This window comes from Meriones unguiculatus, chromosome 5, assembly GCF_030254825.1.
Source record: "Meriones unguiculatus strain TT.TT164.6M chromosome 5, Bangor_MerUng_6.1, whole genome shotgun sequence".
Taxonomy (NCBI): domain Eukaryota; kingdom Metazoa; phylum Chordata; class Mammalia; order Rodentia; family Muridae; genus Meriones; species Meriones unguiculatus.
Genome location: NC_083353.1, coordinates 128,012,976 through 128,031,184, shown reverse-complemented (window position 1 = coordinate 128,031,184; position 18,209 = coordinate 128,012,976). Strand labels below are relative to the sequence as shown.

General features: G+C 42.3%; 1 protein-coding gene across 2 annotated transcripts in view; it reads left to right on the top strand.

Moving 5' to 3' along the window:
- The first annotated feature begins 2 nt into the window (after positions 1–2).
- Recql (RecQ like helicase) overlaps positions 3–18,209 on the top strand; it is a 27,851-nt gene continuing 9,644 nt past the window's right edge. For both annotated transcript variants that reach the window (XM_060384414.1, XM_021658855.2), the window contains exons 1-6: positions 3–96; positions 2,056–2,103; positions 8,816–9,013; positions 10,190–10,369; positions 11,549–11,655; positions 13,618–13,816. In XM_060384414.1, the coding sequence (XP_060240397.1) occupies positions 2,088–2,103; positions 8,816–9,013; positions 10,190–10,369; positions 11,549–11,655; positions 13,618–13,816 (700 nt within the window). In that variant the 5' untranslated portion in view covers positions 3–96; positions 2,056–2,087. The remainder of the gene's footprint in view (positions 97–2,055; positions 2,104–8,815; positions 9,014–10,189; positions 10,370–11,548; positions 11,656–13,617; positions 13,817–18,209) is intronic.

Genomic DNA, 18,209 nt, shown 5'->3' with positions numbered 1-18,209 from the left:
AAGGCGCTGGCTTGTGATTGGTGGAGGGGCCCGATCCGGAAGGGTGGGCGCTGCTGCCGGGTGGCGGGAAGGTTTCTGCGGCGGAGCGGGTGACAGGTGCGTGGGGGCGCGGCTGAGTGCGGCGCGGGTGGGAGCGGGGCCTCGTCTCTGCCGTCGCTTTCAGGAGCCCTGGCCGCTGCAGCACGCGCTTCTTCCTCCTCTCGTGGAGGCGGCGGGGTGGGGGATGCGCTCTGGGTTAGGGTGCGTTTTCCTCCCCCACTAATGACCGCGGACCTGGCTCAAGCTTTTGACGGACAAGGCCTCTTCGTAACTTAACTAGTTCTGGAATATATTTCGTGTTGAGGTATCTTTTATTGTGAAGTTACATAATTTGGGCAAGGGACAGGCTTTTGGCAGCACAGTCGAAAATGTATTTGAAACAATGGGAGGAAATGGATTTAGATCGCCTCTCCGAAGCAGAGATAGAGCTCCTGTATTCAATCTGGAAAAGGCGTTTAGCTAGGCTGTTTGTTTACAGAAGTGAAGAGAATCAGTCTCTGTCCAGATAGAGGACCTACAGCCCATGGACGGAACATTATCTCTCTAGGCAGTGATAAAGGATGCTTGAATAGAATACGCGTCTTGACTCACACCCATCCTTAAATGCCCATTAGCGATGTGTGGCCATTCCATACCATTTAATCAAGGCTTACCTCTCTTAACAGCCTTGTACAGGAAGGGTGCAGTAACAGGGTACAAATTCAATAAAGGAAACAGGTGCAGAATCTGTCTTTGGCGTGCACTCTTTAGTTTTAGCAAAATTTAAAATTAAGGAAAATATAAAATGCTTTTAAACTTTTTTGTTTAATGTAATGGTGACAGATTGTCATTGACTGAGCACAAAAGTTGTCCATAACAGTTTGTGGAAGTGCATATTCAGGCTTACATTTTTAGCCATTAAAATCTAATATAAATCATGTTTTCTCCCTTTTTTAACTGTCCCGGTTTCTGTTAAGCCAACAGAATACTAGCGTGCTCCCCCTTCTCTCTCTGCAAGTGAGCAAAGTTTACAGAGAAATGGGGTAAGCTTCCTTCAGAAGAGGGGAGGTCCTAACAATGTCCTGCTTAGAATACTAATTTCTTTTTAAGGATGCCTTTAACTGTCACTCTCTAAAGCAAGTGCTTGGCAAAATGCTAAGTGGTTGATGTGGTTATATTTTTTGTTTATTTTGGGATATTTGAATCTATCCAACTTCTCATTTGTAAGCCAATCCCTGCCAAGCATGGCCACATGCCTTTAGTCCCTGCACCTGGGAGGCAGGCCTGGGAGTTGAGGCCTGGGAGCTGAGGCCATGAGTCTGGCCATCCTGATTTTTAAGGCAGTGAGAAAGGCTTAGAGAATCGTGCTAAGGTACACACAGACCTGGTGGCAGATCTATTTAATATCTGGCCTTCTTGGCTGTATCGCTTTGCAACTGTAGGATGTTTGGTGACTGTTGCCGACATTCTACTGGGCACCAACGTGGACTAAAAAACAAAAACAAAAAAGCAAAAAACTATTTACTGTCTAACTTTTTTTTGTACATAGTGGTGACAGAATCCATTGACTGGGCATTGTCCATAGTATTGATTTGTTTGGTCTTTGTTTTGTGATGCTGGAGAGTAAATGGATGGCCCTGTGTAGCTGAACATAATGAGTTCACATCTTGGTGAAGCCAAAGCAAACAGCTATGACATCAAAGAGTGAAGAAGGATGTATTGCCATCAGGAGGCAAAGAGGGCAGGGATCATTTTGAAAATGATGCTCACCAGGAACAAAGGCAGGGGAAGGAATGGTTAGGGATGCCTGCTCACATTCATATGGGGCAGGAGCACTGGGAAGGAGACGATCCTGTGCACCATACCAGTTTTAGTTGATAGTGAAGAAGACTTCGCAAGTGTGTTGCACAGGAATCTACCCCTGAAGACGCCTGCCTTGCCTAGTCACTAATGCCTGTGCATGCTGAACAGGACCTCTGCCAACACCAATAGTATTGCTGGTAGAAAATGTTGCCATATTTGTTCTTTCAATTTTAGAAGGACGTTTGGATCTCCAGTTCAATTTTAGAATGGCATCTGTCTCAGGTTAGTGGACGCAATTATTCTTTGTATGTTGCTGTGTTCTACTTTGATTTGCTTTTTGATTAAAAAAAGTTTGAAAAGTTTTGACTCTAGAAATAATTTTTTTTAAAGCCATTTCATTTACATGCACAACAGAATTTCCCATTTCAGTAGTTAGTAAACAAACAGGTCAGTGATGATCAGCGCATTCTCAAAATACAACTGTAATCCTCTCCATCTCCAGAACCTATAACCCAGACCTCTGGTCCATAAAGCTCCTCACAGCTCCCTTCCACCAACCCTGGAGGAAGAACCCTGTTCTCCTTTCTTTGTCTGAACTTGACCTACTTAGAGACCTTATACGCAGGGGTGTCTGTCGAACCTCACTCATATAAGGCATTATGCCTTCAAGGTAATGTGGTTCAAAGTATAAAATATTTTTCCCTTTTAAGGCCAACGATGTTTCATTGTATGTAACCTGCTTTGCTTTGTTTTGTTTGTCTGTTTATTTGATGAATTTGTGTTAACCAAATGAATTTGATGTTTTGTGTTAACCAAATTTGACAACTTGGATTTTTAATTTTTTTTCTCATATATCGTATTATTTTATTTTTACACTATATTTTCTCTAACTTTTCATTTCTATATTCTTTTTATTAATTCTTTATTAATTACACTTTATTCACTTTGTATCCCCTCTATGGTTCCCTCCCTCCTCCGGTCTCAATCCTTCCCTTCCTCCCCCCTCTGCACGCATGCCCCTCCCCAAGTCCACTGATAGGGGAGGTCTTCTTTACCTTCCTTCTGATCCTAGTCAATTAGGTCTCATCAGGATGACTTCATTGTCTTCCTCTGTGACCTGGTAACGCTGCTCCCTGCTCAGGGGGAGGTAATTAGAGAGCAGGCCAATTAGTTCATGTCAGAGACAGTCCCTGTTCCTATTACTATGGAACCCACTTGGATACTGAGCTGCCATGGGCTACATCTGTGCAGGGGTTCTAGGTTATCTCCATACATGGTCCTTGGTTGGAGTATCAGTCTCAGGAAAGACCCCTGTGCTCCGATTTTTTGGTTCTGTTGTTCTCCTTGTGGAGTTCCTGTCCTCCCCAGATCTTACTGTTCCCCACTTCTTTCCTAAGATTCCCTGCACTCTGCCCAAAGTAAACTTGTACAACCACTCTGGAAATTTTTAATTTTTTAAATTTTTAATTGATTTAAAAATTAATTTAATTAAATTAATTTAAATTTTTAAATTTTTAATTTTTAATTCTCTGTGTGTGGTGTGTGAATATGGGTGTACGTGTGCCACAGCATTTGTGGAAAAATCAGAGTCAGTTCTCTTCCCACTATCGATTCTAGCCATGGAACTCAGGCCATTAGGCAAGCACAGCAAGCATTATCCACTGAGCCATCTCATTGGTCATCTCTCCAGTTCTTTTGAATGTATACCTAGAATTGGACCTGCTGACTTAAATGGTAATTTATATTGAATGGTTCGAGGATCTGGTGCTGTTTTGCACAGTGGCTGCATTAAGTTAAGTTCCTATCAGCAGTGCTTGAGGGCTCTGAGAATGTTTTTGATTGATGTATAAGAGACTGAGAACATATAAAGAAGAAAATATAAATCACTCATAACCCCATCGTTCCAGTTAGCATGAATATTGGTTGACCTATGTTTTATTAGTTTTCAACCAAATGATTTGTACCATTTGGAATGTGATTTGAAAAACAAATATAGAATATAGATGTGTTACTAAATAAACTCTATAATTTAGTTATTCTATTTTTAATGCCTGAAATGTGTGACATTGTTGTAAACTGACCTTACTTATTTGAACTTTTGTTTTTTTTTCTCTCTTTTGAAAAATAAACAGTGCCACATAGGACTTATTGGACTGTAAATTTTTATGTGAGTCTCTGATTAGTTCTCAGAAGCACTCCATTGTCGAGCTCCCCCAGATCAGCTCTCAGCATGATGATGTATTTTCCTCCACTGCAGGGTTCACGTGATCAGACTGTGCCTTATATATCAGACATGATATGAGAACTTGTTTTTTTTTTTTTTTTAAGATTTATTTATTAATTATGTATGTACTCGTCTGCCTGCATGTACACTTGCATGACAGAAGAGGGTACTAGGTCTCATTACAGATGGTTGTAAGCCACCATGTGGTTGCTGGGAATTGAACTCAGGACCCTTTGGAAGAGAAGCCAGTGCTCTAAACCTCTAAGCAATCTTTCCATACCCAAGAACTTGTTTTTGGGTTGATTGAGGGGTGTCTGTCAAGGGCAGGGCACCTAAACACAGAGGGTTCTCTAATCTTTTCTGGGGTCTAGTGGTTGTGGGCTGATGCATGCTACGCTACCAGTTGGGAAACAAGATTGAGTTCTCTTTAGAAAAACACTCAGTACCATGCACCACATAAGCAGGCATACAGTATTATAATTTGCCTAAGTATAAGTGTGGATTTATAAGACCTTTGGCTTTGTCTGTTCTCAGAGCCGGCAGGTTAGTAATCAGTGGTAATAATTTGTTTAGGTCCGTACCCAGATAGTTCTTACTTCAAGGTCAAGATGAAACTAACAGGTGCTGCTGAACAGAGGTACGGTGTGGTTGTGGTTAGATTCCACATCTTATTTTACGTACCAAGACTTAAGTTCTCCCAATGACAATTTAAAACTAACCAAATAATGGAGCAGATCCCTTTTAAGAAGTTAGTCTACTTTGTCTACTGCTCATCCGATTTGTTGGTCTGTATTTGGAACACCCTCTGTAATTGTCTTTGGTTTGTTGCTTTGTATTTGGTAGGAGGAAACTACTTTGTTAATTTCAGCTTGGGACACTGCTAGGGAATTCACATATGAACCACAAACTTAGGAACATTGGCGTGTGTCCCACTGTCCTCAACATTCCCTTGAGATGAAGTAGCGGCAGAATGCTCTTGGCCTTGGTCCCCTTTGTGGGTTGCTGAAGCCATTCACCTGAATGTTTATTTTCACCTCCAGTAATGCATATCATAGGCTAGCTTTAGAAATGGTATCGTTTTGAGTAATGTCGCAACAACCAGACTTTCTTACATCCTTAGTGCATCCGGACTTTGTGTAGGGGTCATGACTGCTGACTTTGCTGCATAGATTGACACTGATATTTGTCAGGCAGGATTTGGTCAGAGAAGCAGAAGTGCCATGGCTGTTGAAAGGGATTCACATCAGTGACTAACTCTTACATGACCATGGGACGAGGTTAAGCTTTGTCTCTGTATTGTCTGTGTGTCTGACATTAGGTCTGAGGTGGCCAGATGGAAGGCAGAATGAGAAGGGGCCTAGAATGTGGGGACAGCAAAGGCAGATTATTGCATGTGAAGATGGACTGCTGGTTCTCATCACAAGACTCTCTCCTTGCCTCTTACAGTTTTGACTGTCAGAGAGTTGCTGTACTTAGACACAGCCTGGCTGAAGGTTCAGAGTGTCAGCCCTGCCACTTTCCTGAGGCTACCTCACAGCAGTTCTTTTTCAGGGAAGTGACCCACCCTGCTCTGACACTGATCTCAATGTGTGGATATGGAAGGGAGGGCTTCTGTTTCATTTCTGCAGTCCAGTTCTCTAGCACTGCTCAGGGAAGAGGATGGCAGACAGTGTAGTTCCACCCTGGCTAAGGCAGCCGCAGAGATCCCACCACTTGGCCTCCATCTTAACTCACTAATGAAGGCAGTGGTGCATTTGTTCCTCTGCCATGGTACAGCCCCCCAGAGAGCACGGATTGTCTTCATCTCAGTCACATCCTGGTTAACTTGAGACTCACAGCCTGGTGTAGGAAGCTAACTACTATTAACTGTTTTATGTCAGGTGTTTGGGAAATAGGAGACAACTAAGAAATTGAAAATGGAAAGCCACAAGCATGGCCAGTAGCAAATCACAAAATGAAGGAGAAAGACATGGTATGCAGGTCTTGTTCTTGGTGGTCAGTGGTGAGAGTTGATGTTTTAGTGCTGCCTTTTCCAGCTTCCTATGTGAGCTGTTTATGATTTGTTTTGAGGTGGAGACTTCCGTTATTGGCATGCTTATTAGAGTTGCCATTGTCACTTTGTAATAGCTTTATCACACATATATATATGGACCCCTGTTCTAGACACACTCCTTATTTCCATAGTATAGTAGGGGCCTATGTCCCTCTTAAGAGTCAGGGTACTTTCCCCAGACAGCTCAGCTGCCCTTTCTGTTGATTTCCTAGTGTCCAAGTGCAGGCCATTGGCTTACATTATTGAGCCACTGCTCTTTCCCTCAGGAGCAGCATCTTCTTCTTGGTACGTAGAGCCTCAAGACCAGCAGCATCCAAAGTTTGAGGAATGAGGGGCAGTTTAACTAGTGGCTCACTCAAGGTCAGAGTAGGAATAGGAAGCACCACTGCTTCCTAAGGCTGTGAATTGAGGCTGCAGGAGAGACGTCAGTACTCACTGATGTAGACTCTCTCTCTCTCTCTCTCTCTCTGTATGTATGTATGTGTCTACTCCAGCCTTTAAAGTACTGCTACCTAGATGGTACTATAACTGGTGTTTTGAAATGTCTTTTTGCTATTTTCTCAGTCTAGCTACTATGAACATCGAGGGACATGATTTAACCAGTGAATTCCCTAGAACTTCATGCACTTTGGTGCATGAAGTAGTTTGGTACAGAAGTAGTTTGTGCAAAATATGAATATAGTCCATAAGTCATATTGTAAATTGAATGATGGTGGATTTCACAGAAGCATTTCAGGGAAGGCAATTTCATATGCAGAACAAGTGTCTGCATGAGTGAGACACAGCCATCGTAAAAGGTTACAGTGCCTCATCAATTTGCTGCCAGGCATCGGGCACTCTTAATAATGTGCCACAGAGGAGACTCGGTGAGTATATGCTGTCTGTAAGCTGAGCACAGACCTATATGTAACCAGATTAGTCTCAGCGAGTGGATATTGGTGTTCTAAGACAGGCAGCTTGTTCTTGCCCTTGTACAAGAATGGGCATGGCTCATTTTTAGATGGTTTTGTCCACCTGATGAATTAGCATCTTCTTTATTATTGTTAGTGGGCAGTCACACAGGACACTAAGTATCTTCACAGTTATCCTTGTGTGGAATTTCTACATAGTCCTTCCCAGACCCTGTGCCACTTTTCCAGGTTCTTTCTGCCCAGCCCTAACCATCCTGCCAGTTTGTCACTGGCGATGGATCAGTACTGATTAGTACCGGAGGTACTGTGAGGAGCCATGAAACTAGAACTGCCCTCATTGTTGCTCAAGGCCTCCTGAAATATTCCTGTTTGATTTTAGACTGTGCCAGTGTGTCACACAGAATCTTCTACAAGTTGAACCTGCTTTGTTTTCTTCCCCAGTTTAACAAGAATCTAAGTATAAGGAACACCCTGAGAGATCCTAGGGTCATGAGGTTGATGAGGGAGCAAGATAGGCTTATACCTGTTGTTCTTGTCTTCACTTAGAACCTGTTTGAGCTCATGCCACCTCCACTATGGGGCTGGCAGTCTGCCTTATGTATCGATGTGCTAATAGTTGGAAGCATGGGTCACACAGTAACTTAGATGCTTGCAAGACTTGGGGCTAGCCACAGGTGATTTCAGAAGGAAGGTAATAGGAATCTGTAGAAAATGTGTGGTGGCACACAGCTGATATTTCAGTACTAGGTAAGCTGAGGGAGGAAAATTGTAAGGGTGTGCTCAGACCTGCATAGGCGGGCTGCATTCTGTAGGATAAGCTGGAACTCAGGAGGACACTGTGCTTATTGGACTTGTATCAGTGTGCCATCATGTCCAGGATGCTGTGCCCTGCTGAAGCGCTGAGGCCTCAGCCACACAAAGTTGCAAACAAACCTACCCCAAATTTCCACATAGAGAAATTGCAGGCCAATTGCTGTTCCATGAAGGTTCAGCAGGTATCACAAGAGCTGGCTTCAGACCCATGACAAGAAGGGGCACTAGCAGATCCCTGATATGAGTGAGCTGCAGGAGCATGTGACCTCACTGCCTGCCCTTCCAGTGAGGCTACTTCATTTCTTCCTTTCATATCATAACCACAAGACGGTATCCCAGGAAGAAGCATTGAAGTACACAGATGACTCAAGCAGATGTCATACGATTAGCATTAACATTTCCCTCATTTCTGTTATGTAGCATCCAAAGAGTCTCACTGTGAATTCCAGACTTGGGTCAACACTTGACTTTAATAGTGGATTGCAGGTTACTACAGGTTACTATGTTTGTCATTGACATACTCCACCGACTTGTTTGTGATTGGTAGGTTGTTTTCCTGCCACCACATTAGCCAAAACATGAAGGCTTTCCTGGAGTAATGACTCAGTCAGCAGGTGGCTTGCTTGGATTGATTTAGGAAACTTAGAGCAGTTCTGTGTGACAGAATAAGAATGGCAACTGTCATTTATTACATGGTTAGATTCTGACCAGGTGTTTGTCAGGAACTCCCTTTGTTGTCCCAATTAAATCTTCTCAATGGGACTATGGTCTCAGTGGACATTTGGTAGAAAGGGAGATGGAAGTGTTGGCTAGTATTTTGCTGTGACCCCTAGCAGAGAAGGGGACTCAGCCCAGGTCTCTGTGACTCTAGAACACATCCTTAGCTCTTTGCTTTCCTGTTTTTAGGCTTGTAATTTAGACAGAGGAATTTCCAGAAACCAGTAGGAACCTCACACTGTTCATTCTGTCTTGTCTGTGTCCCCAACCTCACAGCTCTAACAGAGGAACTGGACTCTGTAACTAATGAGCTCCATGCAATTGACATCCAGATTCAAGAACTTACAGAGAGGCAGCAAGAGCTCCTTCAGAAGAAGTCAGTCCTGACAAAGAGAATCAAGCAGTGCTTAGAGGGTTCTGATGCAGAGGCGAGCGGCGACTCCGACTCTTCACCAGCTGCGTGGAATAAAGAAGGTTTGCCAGTCTCCTGCCTTCTGGTTGCTTTAATCTAGAATTAAATCACTCCCCATGGATCAGTACCAGGAGATAAAGCTGGCTATCTTGTGGGCTGTGGGGAACTTGCAGGAAGACCATTGTTTATCCACGTCCTGTGGTATTTTATGTGTAGACTTGAAAATTGGGGTTTTATTTTCTGTGCATGTGGTTTTAGTAGCAAACATCAGTGTCTACAAAAAGTGAATAGGGTATCAGCTACAGTTTTAAGCATTAACTAAAACAAAAAGTTTGCCAAACTCTACTGTTTGCTATGGTGAACAGCACCCCCACCCTTGTTGTGTTTGTTTGTTTTTTTCCTGAGACAGAGTCTCTATACAGCCATGGGTGTCCTGGAACTCATGTAGACCAATTTGGCCTCCAACTCACAGAGATCCAACTGTGTCTGCCTCCTGATTGCTGGGATTAAATGCATGTGCCACCACACCCAGCTCAGAGCAAACCGTTCTTAATTTAAAATCTTGAATGAAGGGCTAGAGAGATGTTTCAGGTTAAGAGTACTGACTGCAGGATTTGGTTCCCAGTGTCTAAATCAGGGCTCACGGCCACCTGTAACTCCTGTCCCAGGCATCCAACACTTTATTCTGTCTCTGAAGCATCAGGCACTCACATGGTACATAGACTTTATACAGGCAAACACTCATATTCACATGAAAACAATTTAAAAAAAACTCTTGTACAAGCATTTTTATTACTAAATTTAATGGAATATTTCAAGAAATTATAATTTTGTGTATGTGTGGAGATTATTTTTCAGTGCTAGTATCTAAATGCAAAATATTTACACCCAAACTCCAGAGTTTTGTTAAATTCATTCATGCTTGAGGCTTCAGGGTCCTATGCCTGGCTGAACACTGCCCTCTTTCACGTGTGCTAATTTTCAGTTACTGGCAAGTGTTTACATTAGTTTCTGATGTAATAACCATATGCCAGTATGCTTTTGTTTTGACTACTTAGTTATGCTAATTACAAATTTATTGTAAACATTTGGTGGTTCATAAATATTAAAAGTTTTATGTATGTTTGTGTTATTTGTACATACTCTGTTAGCTTTATGAAAAAAATGTCCATTCACATTCACATCTTACTTACAGTCCTGGTCATTGTAATCTGTTTAGCCTATTTTTCTTTTTCTAGATTTTTCATGGTCTGCAAAGGTTAAAGATGTGCTGAGAAATGTTTTTAAACTGCAGAAGTTCAGACCCCTGCAGCTGGAAACTGTCAATGTCACCATGGCTAGAAAGGATATCTTTCTTGTCATGCCCACAGGAGGGGGGAAGAGCTTATGCTACCAGCTTCCAGCACTGTGCTCAGAGGGTATGTACATTAAGACTGGCAGAAGTTGAGGAGACTAGGAATGATGTCTCATTTACCGTTCTTATTTTGTTTGTCTATTAATAGCAGCTATTTACTAAAATGGGTTGCACTGTAGAAATAACTTACTTGAGGATGGAGAGAGAAATGGTGAAGTCAGTGCTGGGCATATAGAATTCACAATTCTTACAGGACTTGAGGTGGGCTGGAGTGGGAGGAAATGTGGGTTGAGAGCTCTGGGCCAGATGAGCTAGGCTGCCTTATGCAAATGCCTCTGGAGCTAGCAGGGTAACAGACAGGGCAGGGGTCCTAGTAAGGTCCTAATTTGAGTAAATATATGTAAATCTGTTTCTCCTCTGTGAGATTATTGTAAGGAACAAGGAATGGAGAGTAGAAATGTAAATTTGTTACATTTCAACAGCGTATAGCAGCTTACATAGGAGGACTTGGTCCAGTCACTGTACTGCTCACTGTGTTGCACTCAGGCTGGCTTTATATGATGTGAAAAGTGAAGTACACGTGAGCCTGCCATTCTGGGAAGCACAGGCTGTGTTTTTTTGGATGGCTTTGGAATAATGTTTCCCTGATAACAGTTTATAGTACTAGGCTTGGTGTGTGTTATTTCATTGAGATTTTTCTATATTGGTTGTTTAAGAAGGAAACAAATTCAAAATAGTAAAATCTGTGTTTCTATAGAATTGAAGAAAAGTAGAGATATATATTATCTTTAAAAATACTTATTTTAGTTATTATTTGTGTCAGTGAGTGTATGTCTGTGTCCACAGGCATGTAGGCAGTCTTCCGAGCTCAGAAGAGCACTGGGTCTCCTGCGGCTAGAGTTGCAGATGGTGGTGGATCACCAGGTGCTGGAATTCAGTCCTGGTACTCAGCTCTTCACTGCTGAACCATCACTCCAGCCCAATGTTTAATATTATGTTTTATTTTTTTGGGCTATATTCATTATCTGCAGTCATTTATGTTGCTCATCTCTCTTATTTATGAAGCTAACATAAATAACAATAATTTATAAGCTAATAATAATTTATAAGCTAACATAGTTATGTTGATAAATCTGCGTTGGCAACTGCATGAATAGTAGGTGGGCCACAAGATTCAGTGAGAAGTTCAGCCCATTGTGGGTGTAAGGTTGAAAGTAAGTTTTGCTTTGTTTTTCTCTCTTAGGTTTTACACTTGTGATTTGCCCACTCATCTCTCTTATGGAAGATCAACTGATGGTTTTAAAACAGCTGGGAATTTCAGCTACTATGTTGAATGCTTCTAGCTCTAAGGTACGTGATGCATACTCTTAACTGATGTGGGAGCCTCAGCTTCTTCTGAGTTGCCTATAATACCCTAAGTATTACATCAGGAGTCATGATCCTCTGCTCACAAGCTGGTAGTGGACTTTGTCTATTTGTGTATGCCCCATGAATTAAAAATGCCTTTTTTTAATGAATAAAGATGAAAATTAAAAAAACAAAACATGAAAAGCACCAGTGTTTTATGACATGTAATGTCGTAGAGTTTGGGTTCAGTGTCCATAGTAAACTTGTTGGAACCAGCAAGCTCATTCTCTTAGGCACTGCTTCGGTCCTAGAACAACTCAGAGCTTAGTGCTGATGGAGACTGTGCATGTCCATGACAGCCTCTCTCCTGTCTAGCACTTCCTAGGGAGCATTTGCTAACGTGTTTTGTGTTATGGACTGTAAAAGCAAGGAGGGACTGGGGAGATGGTTCAGTGGGTACAGCGCTTACAACATGAATGCAGCCTCAGATTGATTCTGGGACCCATGTGAAAACTAGACACAGGGGCTCCTACTTGTAGCCCCAGAGCTGGGGAGGTGGAGACAGGAAGATCCCTGGAGTTTGCTGGCCAGCTAGCCTAGCCTAATTGATGAGCTCAAGGCTGAACGATACTCTGCCTCAAAAAATAAGGTGGGGATGTAGAGGAGGAAACTTCACTCTGACCTCTGATGTTGACTACATGTAAACATCTATACATACATGTACCACACACCGAAAAACCTAGCATGAAATAACCTTAATTGTGCAATGTAGGCTAGTACAGAAAATGAGTTACTAAGAGCACATATGTGTGTGGGGATGGACTGCCTTACCCTTATCTGCAGGACAGACCACTTCCAGGCTATTTGTAAATTCTCTTACTGAATTCTTTAAAAATACACAAATAGTGCATTCTCCATCCATACCTTTAACTCCTGATTTATTCATATGAACAAACCCCAGGCCTCCTGTTTTAATTGGACAGTTTTCAGTGTATAACTCTAATTGTCGTTTTATCTTGTTACATATCTGTGTGTATGGAGTAAGGCCTGCCACAGTGAGTTCATGTGTGCGGTCTTACTTGACCTCGAACTTGCAGGAAGCACTCTGGTTCTCCCATGTGGGTCCTGAGGCTTGAACTCAGGTTGTCAGGTTGTCAGGCTGTCAGGCTCCTTTGCCTGCTGAGCCATCTTGCTGGCCTCTGTACATTCCTCTCATGAACAGACAAAGGTAGCCCAGTGCAACACCAATAGCATTCTGTCTGAAATGTTAATGCTTTACAGTGTTTAATGGTAAGTGTTCCTAAGAGTCTACATATTTAAATAGATATTTGATAACTTCATTAAAATAGTAATAAAACAGATAAAGATCTTTGTTCTCGATGTATAATTATGCATGTAATCAGGGCTCGAGAGATGGCACAGAGGTTAAGAACACTGGCCGTTCTTCCAAAGGTCCTGAGTTCAATTCCCAGCAACCACATGGTGGCTCACAACCATCTATAGTGAGATCTGGTGCCCTCTTCTGGTGCTCAGGCACATATGCAGGCAGAATGCTGTATAAATAATAAATAAATTTTAAAAATATTATACATGTAATGAGTGAATATATAAAACCTACCATTATGACCATAGCTACTGTATTTGGTTCACTTTTTGTGTTTTATTATTCATTTAAAATATACACATTCTTTATTGGAGAATCTTGTCACATTCACTTTTTTCTCTCTTTTTTTGCCAAGTGACTGATTTTATTTTCAGCAATCTGGATGAAAGTCACTAGAATGCTGCTTGCACAGTTGCCACAAAGCTTACACAGGGATGTGACTTCAGTTTGAATGAGCCAGCATCTGCTTCTAGAAGAGCCCAGCACTGTCGCTTTTTAATAACGAACACTGATTTTTCACCGAGTATCTTGGTCTGCCAGCTTGGCTCTACTTTGATTGTGTCTGTTTTGTCTTTCAAAAGGAGCATGTAAAATGGGTTCATGCTGAAATGGTGAATAAAAACTCCCAGTTAAAGCTGATTTATGTGACTCCAGAGAAAATCGCCAAAAGCAAGATGTTTATGTCAAGACTGGAGAAAGCCTACGAAGCTAGGAGGCTGACTCGGATTGCGGTGGATGAAGTGCACTGCTGCAGTCAGTGGGGGCATGACTTCAGGCCCGGTACCGTGCTTGCTCTGGGGATCGGGTTCTTGCTCAGCTCTGTGGGGCGGAGCTGTCTGCTCCTGGAGGGGTCTCATTCTCTCTGGCTTCCATTCATCACTTCAGCAGCTCATCTACTTGCTAGCCTGCCTTACATCTCTAGCATCCCAGTCCCTTTCTTGACCTTTCCTATTTATCTGTAGGGATTTAAAGCTAATTTCAGAAACCTTATAAATGTAGTGAATGTGACAAATCCTTTACCACTGACTCAGTTCTTAGAAGACATCAGAGAATTCATATAGGAGGGAAACCTTACCAATGTACTGAATGTGACAAATCCTATGCCACTGGCTCAGCTCTTGGAATGCACCAGCGAATGCGTACATGAGGGAAACCTTACAAATGTAGTGAATGTGACAAATTCTTTACTGTTGCCTTATAATAGAGAATATATATATATATATATTCACACACACACACACACACACACACATATATATATATAGGTGTTCTGAGGATTCAAACTCAGATCCATGTACTTGCTCAGCAAGTACACTACCCACTGAACTTTCTCCTTAAACAAGATTCTTTACTAAAACAATTCTGAATAACTTTATATATATATATATATATATATATGTGAGAAACCCTACAAATGTAATAGATGAGGAGAAGTATTTACTCACTTTTGAGGTATGAGAAAACATCTGGAAATTCATACGGGGGAAGAAAGTTTCCATGGGAAATAATGTGGCATGTCATTTATCCAAGCTGTATCCTTACTGACACTTGAGGCTCCACAATAGAGGATCATTATGAACATGAGAACCTTGTGGAAGTCCTTAAGTAATACTCAAATCTGAGAAAACATCAAGAGTTTATGTTGAAGGAAATTCTGAAAATGTGGCAATGTAGGAACATTTCCATTTAAACTTTTAATGAAGACAAAGCAGAGAAGGCTAAGGTGGTGCTGTTGTGTAGCAGTTTCGTAGAGACAGAAATGATCCATCCTGAAGGGAAGCTGATCAGTGCAGGAAATAGTGTTCGTGTAGCTGCAAGACATTCCTGAAACTGACAGCATTCAGTGTACTTCACTCAACTGAAGAGGCGCAGACAAACGGTGCCACATTGAAGAGTATTTGACAAACTGAGCCACCAAGGTAGGATGTTGTTTAACCTGAGATATGCCTGCAGGTGTGCGGTGTGCTTTGGTGTGAAGAATATAAGCTGTTCACATGCTTGTTTTGAGTTTCATTATAGCAACTTTCTCTGAGTCCCTTGTGCTCCCATATGCAATCCTTCCCCATATTCCTGGGAGCAGCCCCATTAAATCTCATTGATTCAACAACAACAAAAAGATGTTTTCATCTTTCTGGGTTTTCAGTATCCCATCCAGCTCAGAGCAGCTGAAACTTGATGGGACATTTTAGTAATACTTTAGCTGCCAACCTAATCCTATAGACAGCCTAGAGAAAGTTATTCAGAATTGTTTTAGTAAAGAATCTTCTTTAAGGAGAAAGTTCAGTGGTTAGTGTACTTGCTGAGCAAGTACGTGGATCTGAGTTTGAATCCTCAGAACACATGTAGCTTAGCACTCTTGTGTTAAGATGGGAGAGCAGATCTTCGAAATCTTGCAGCTTGCCAGATGGATAATGCACAGTAGCAGCAACAAAAGAGACCTTGTCTATAAGAGTAGAAGTTGAGGAACACCTTAGGTGGTCACTGACCTCTGCATGAATGTGTTCAGACATTCCTCATATATCTGTGCATACACACAATTATTATTTATTATTACTTGTTTTGCTTTTTTTTTTTGAGACAGGGTCTGTCTGTGTAGTCCTGGAACTCTCTATGACCGGGCTGGCCTTGAGCTCACAAATATCTGCCTGTTTCTGCCTCCTGTGTGCTGAAATTAAAGGCGCGTGCAACCACACCTGGCCACAGTTAAGAGTTTTAAATTAAGAGTTCTTACTCTAGCATTGGCCAGTGTTCCTTCTGCGGTTTTCCACTCTCAAGGACCTCCTGGGTCAGTCGGCTTATCTGTCCATGGGTCCTGTGTCTTCCCCATGCAGTCGCTGTGCTGTAGCCATGGCTTCTGCTGCATTTTCCCTGGACAGTGGCCATTCTACCAGCTTGCATCAGGTAAGAGGCTGTCCCATCCCTGCTGTCTACATGACTGCACTGCTTTCCAGCAAAGCTCAGTTTTCCATCAGTCAGTTATCCCTGTAGCTGTCAACAGTTCTTCTGGCGGGTTTTACCTATCAGTACTTAATTTTTAGTCCTTCAGAGTGGTTCATACTGGTCACCTTATACCTAGACACTTTCTTCTCCCTTGTTTACCATCATGTAATAGACACTTTCCAATTTTCGTTTTTCCTTTTTTCCTTAAATATCAGTGTTTTCTAGAGTTCTATTTTTTCTTTATCTTTCTTTTCTTTACATTTCTTCAATGACAGTGATCTTATGGCCCAAAGACTGATTTTTTTTTAAGGTTTTAACTTTTTTCTTAAATTTCAACACAAGCACATCATTATCTTTAAAAATTTGTGTTTTTAGATTTACTTATTGTACATGTATGAGTGTTTTGCCTTTGTGTATGGATGTTCCCCTTGTGTGTGCCTGGTGTCCGAGAAGGCCAGAAGAGTGTTGGCTCCCCTGGATTGGACTGAGCTACATGTGGATCCATGGAATGGAACCCAGTTGAGCAACCAGTGATCCATTATCTTACCGGTTTTGTCATCACAGTTCAGCACTGAACGTATCTGATATGAGCCGTGTAATGGGATTCCCTTCATCTAGTGTTTGCCTTTTCTAGCATCATATTTGCATTGCTATCCAAGGTTGGTTTCTGAAAAAGGAGCCTCTATGTTCTTTTGACTTGAGAGTTGTGTGATGGCCTCTCATATCCTATCAGTCTGGCTTCTTAGAACCAGCTAGCTATATTCTTCATAGCTTCATGTAAGTCTGGTTTTTCATGAGTCTTTCATTAAGAATGCTGGCAGAAATCACAGGCACTGTGATTGTGACAGGATTTATGTAAATTGATTATAGGACATAGACTTTGCACAGCTGCAGGAGAAACTGAGCATAGGGAAGTATGAAGGGGGAAGCTGGAGAACCAGCCATGACCTCAGAGCACTTTCCTGAGCACTGAAGGAAGACAAACCAGAGCTGGGACGGCCACACACAGTGTCAAGGGCCCGCAGCAGGAAGCTCATGGAGAGTCAGCCCTCTGTAAGGCTGTGATCTTTAAGTAGCATCTCTGGATGCTGCTTCTGTCAGAGCCAGTGTTGGTTGTCAGAGCTTTCAGTTGGAAGAGGAGTCCACAAAGAATGGAAGTGAGCTAGGCTGACTAGAACTTGCTAGGAAGATGGTCAAAGACAACCAGCTCTTGGTACTGTACATGGAAGGAATTCTGTGAGACAGAATTCCCTGAACAGATTGGACACTAAACCATACCCTGTGCTCTGCCTCTTCAGAATGAGTTGCTGGATTCCCACAGTGATTGGTGCTGCATACTGTCCTCCTTGACCCTGTTAGTGAACTTGTCTGTATTCTTCCAAGCCTGACGTAAATGCCATCTCTGAATTCTACATCTTCCCAAGCAGTTACCTACTCATTCAGTGCTCACAGGGCTCCGTCTTGGTATCTAGTAGTTTCTACCCTGTTTCTTTTCCAGTTTCTTCTAAACATTTTAAATACTGAAGGGAAATGAAGGATCATTCTTGACATGATTGGATGCATGTGACAGGTATGACCCTGAATGGTGTCTCTGAGGCAGGTTCTTCCCAAAGCAGTGGCTTTACCTTTTCTTCCACTCTGGACTGCTACTCTTGGATGGTACCATATGGTTGATGAGTGCTCTGAGTATCTCACTCTCTCTTGAGCCCATTATTTAACAAGTACTCCACAGTGCGTAGCTTGACAGCATGCCTGGTATCTCCTATTGCATGACCTTTTCTGGGGCAATGTCTGCTACTCACCCCAGATAGAGAAGTTAATGACACAACAACGAAACTGGTCCAATTTGGTAAGGGTGACTGGGTAGCCGTGTCACTGAAAAGTTCACCCAGCATGGGTGATGACTCACAAACACTGCAACAACACAGTCGTGTTAGGACTCACATGCAGCTACACTACTGGAGAGCCTCCCTTCCCCCAGGAATTGTTTACTTACAAACCCCAGAGATGCCTTTTTATTTATTTATAAAATTTGTTTTTATTTGTTTTTATCCTAGCTGTAACCCCTTCCCTTGTGTCCTCTCAGTCCTTCCTTCTCTCCCTCCCTCTCCTCAACCCATGCTCCTCCCTTAGTCCACTGATAAAGGAGGTCCTCTTCCCCTTCCCTCTGACCCTAGCCTATCAGGTCTCATCAGGTCTCTGTGGCCTGGTAAGGCTACTCCCCCCTCAGGAG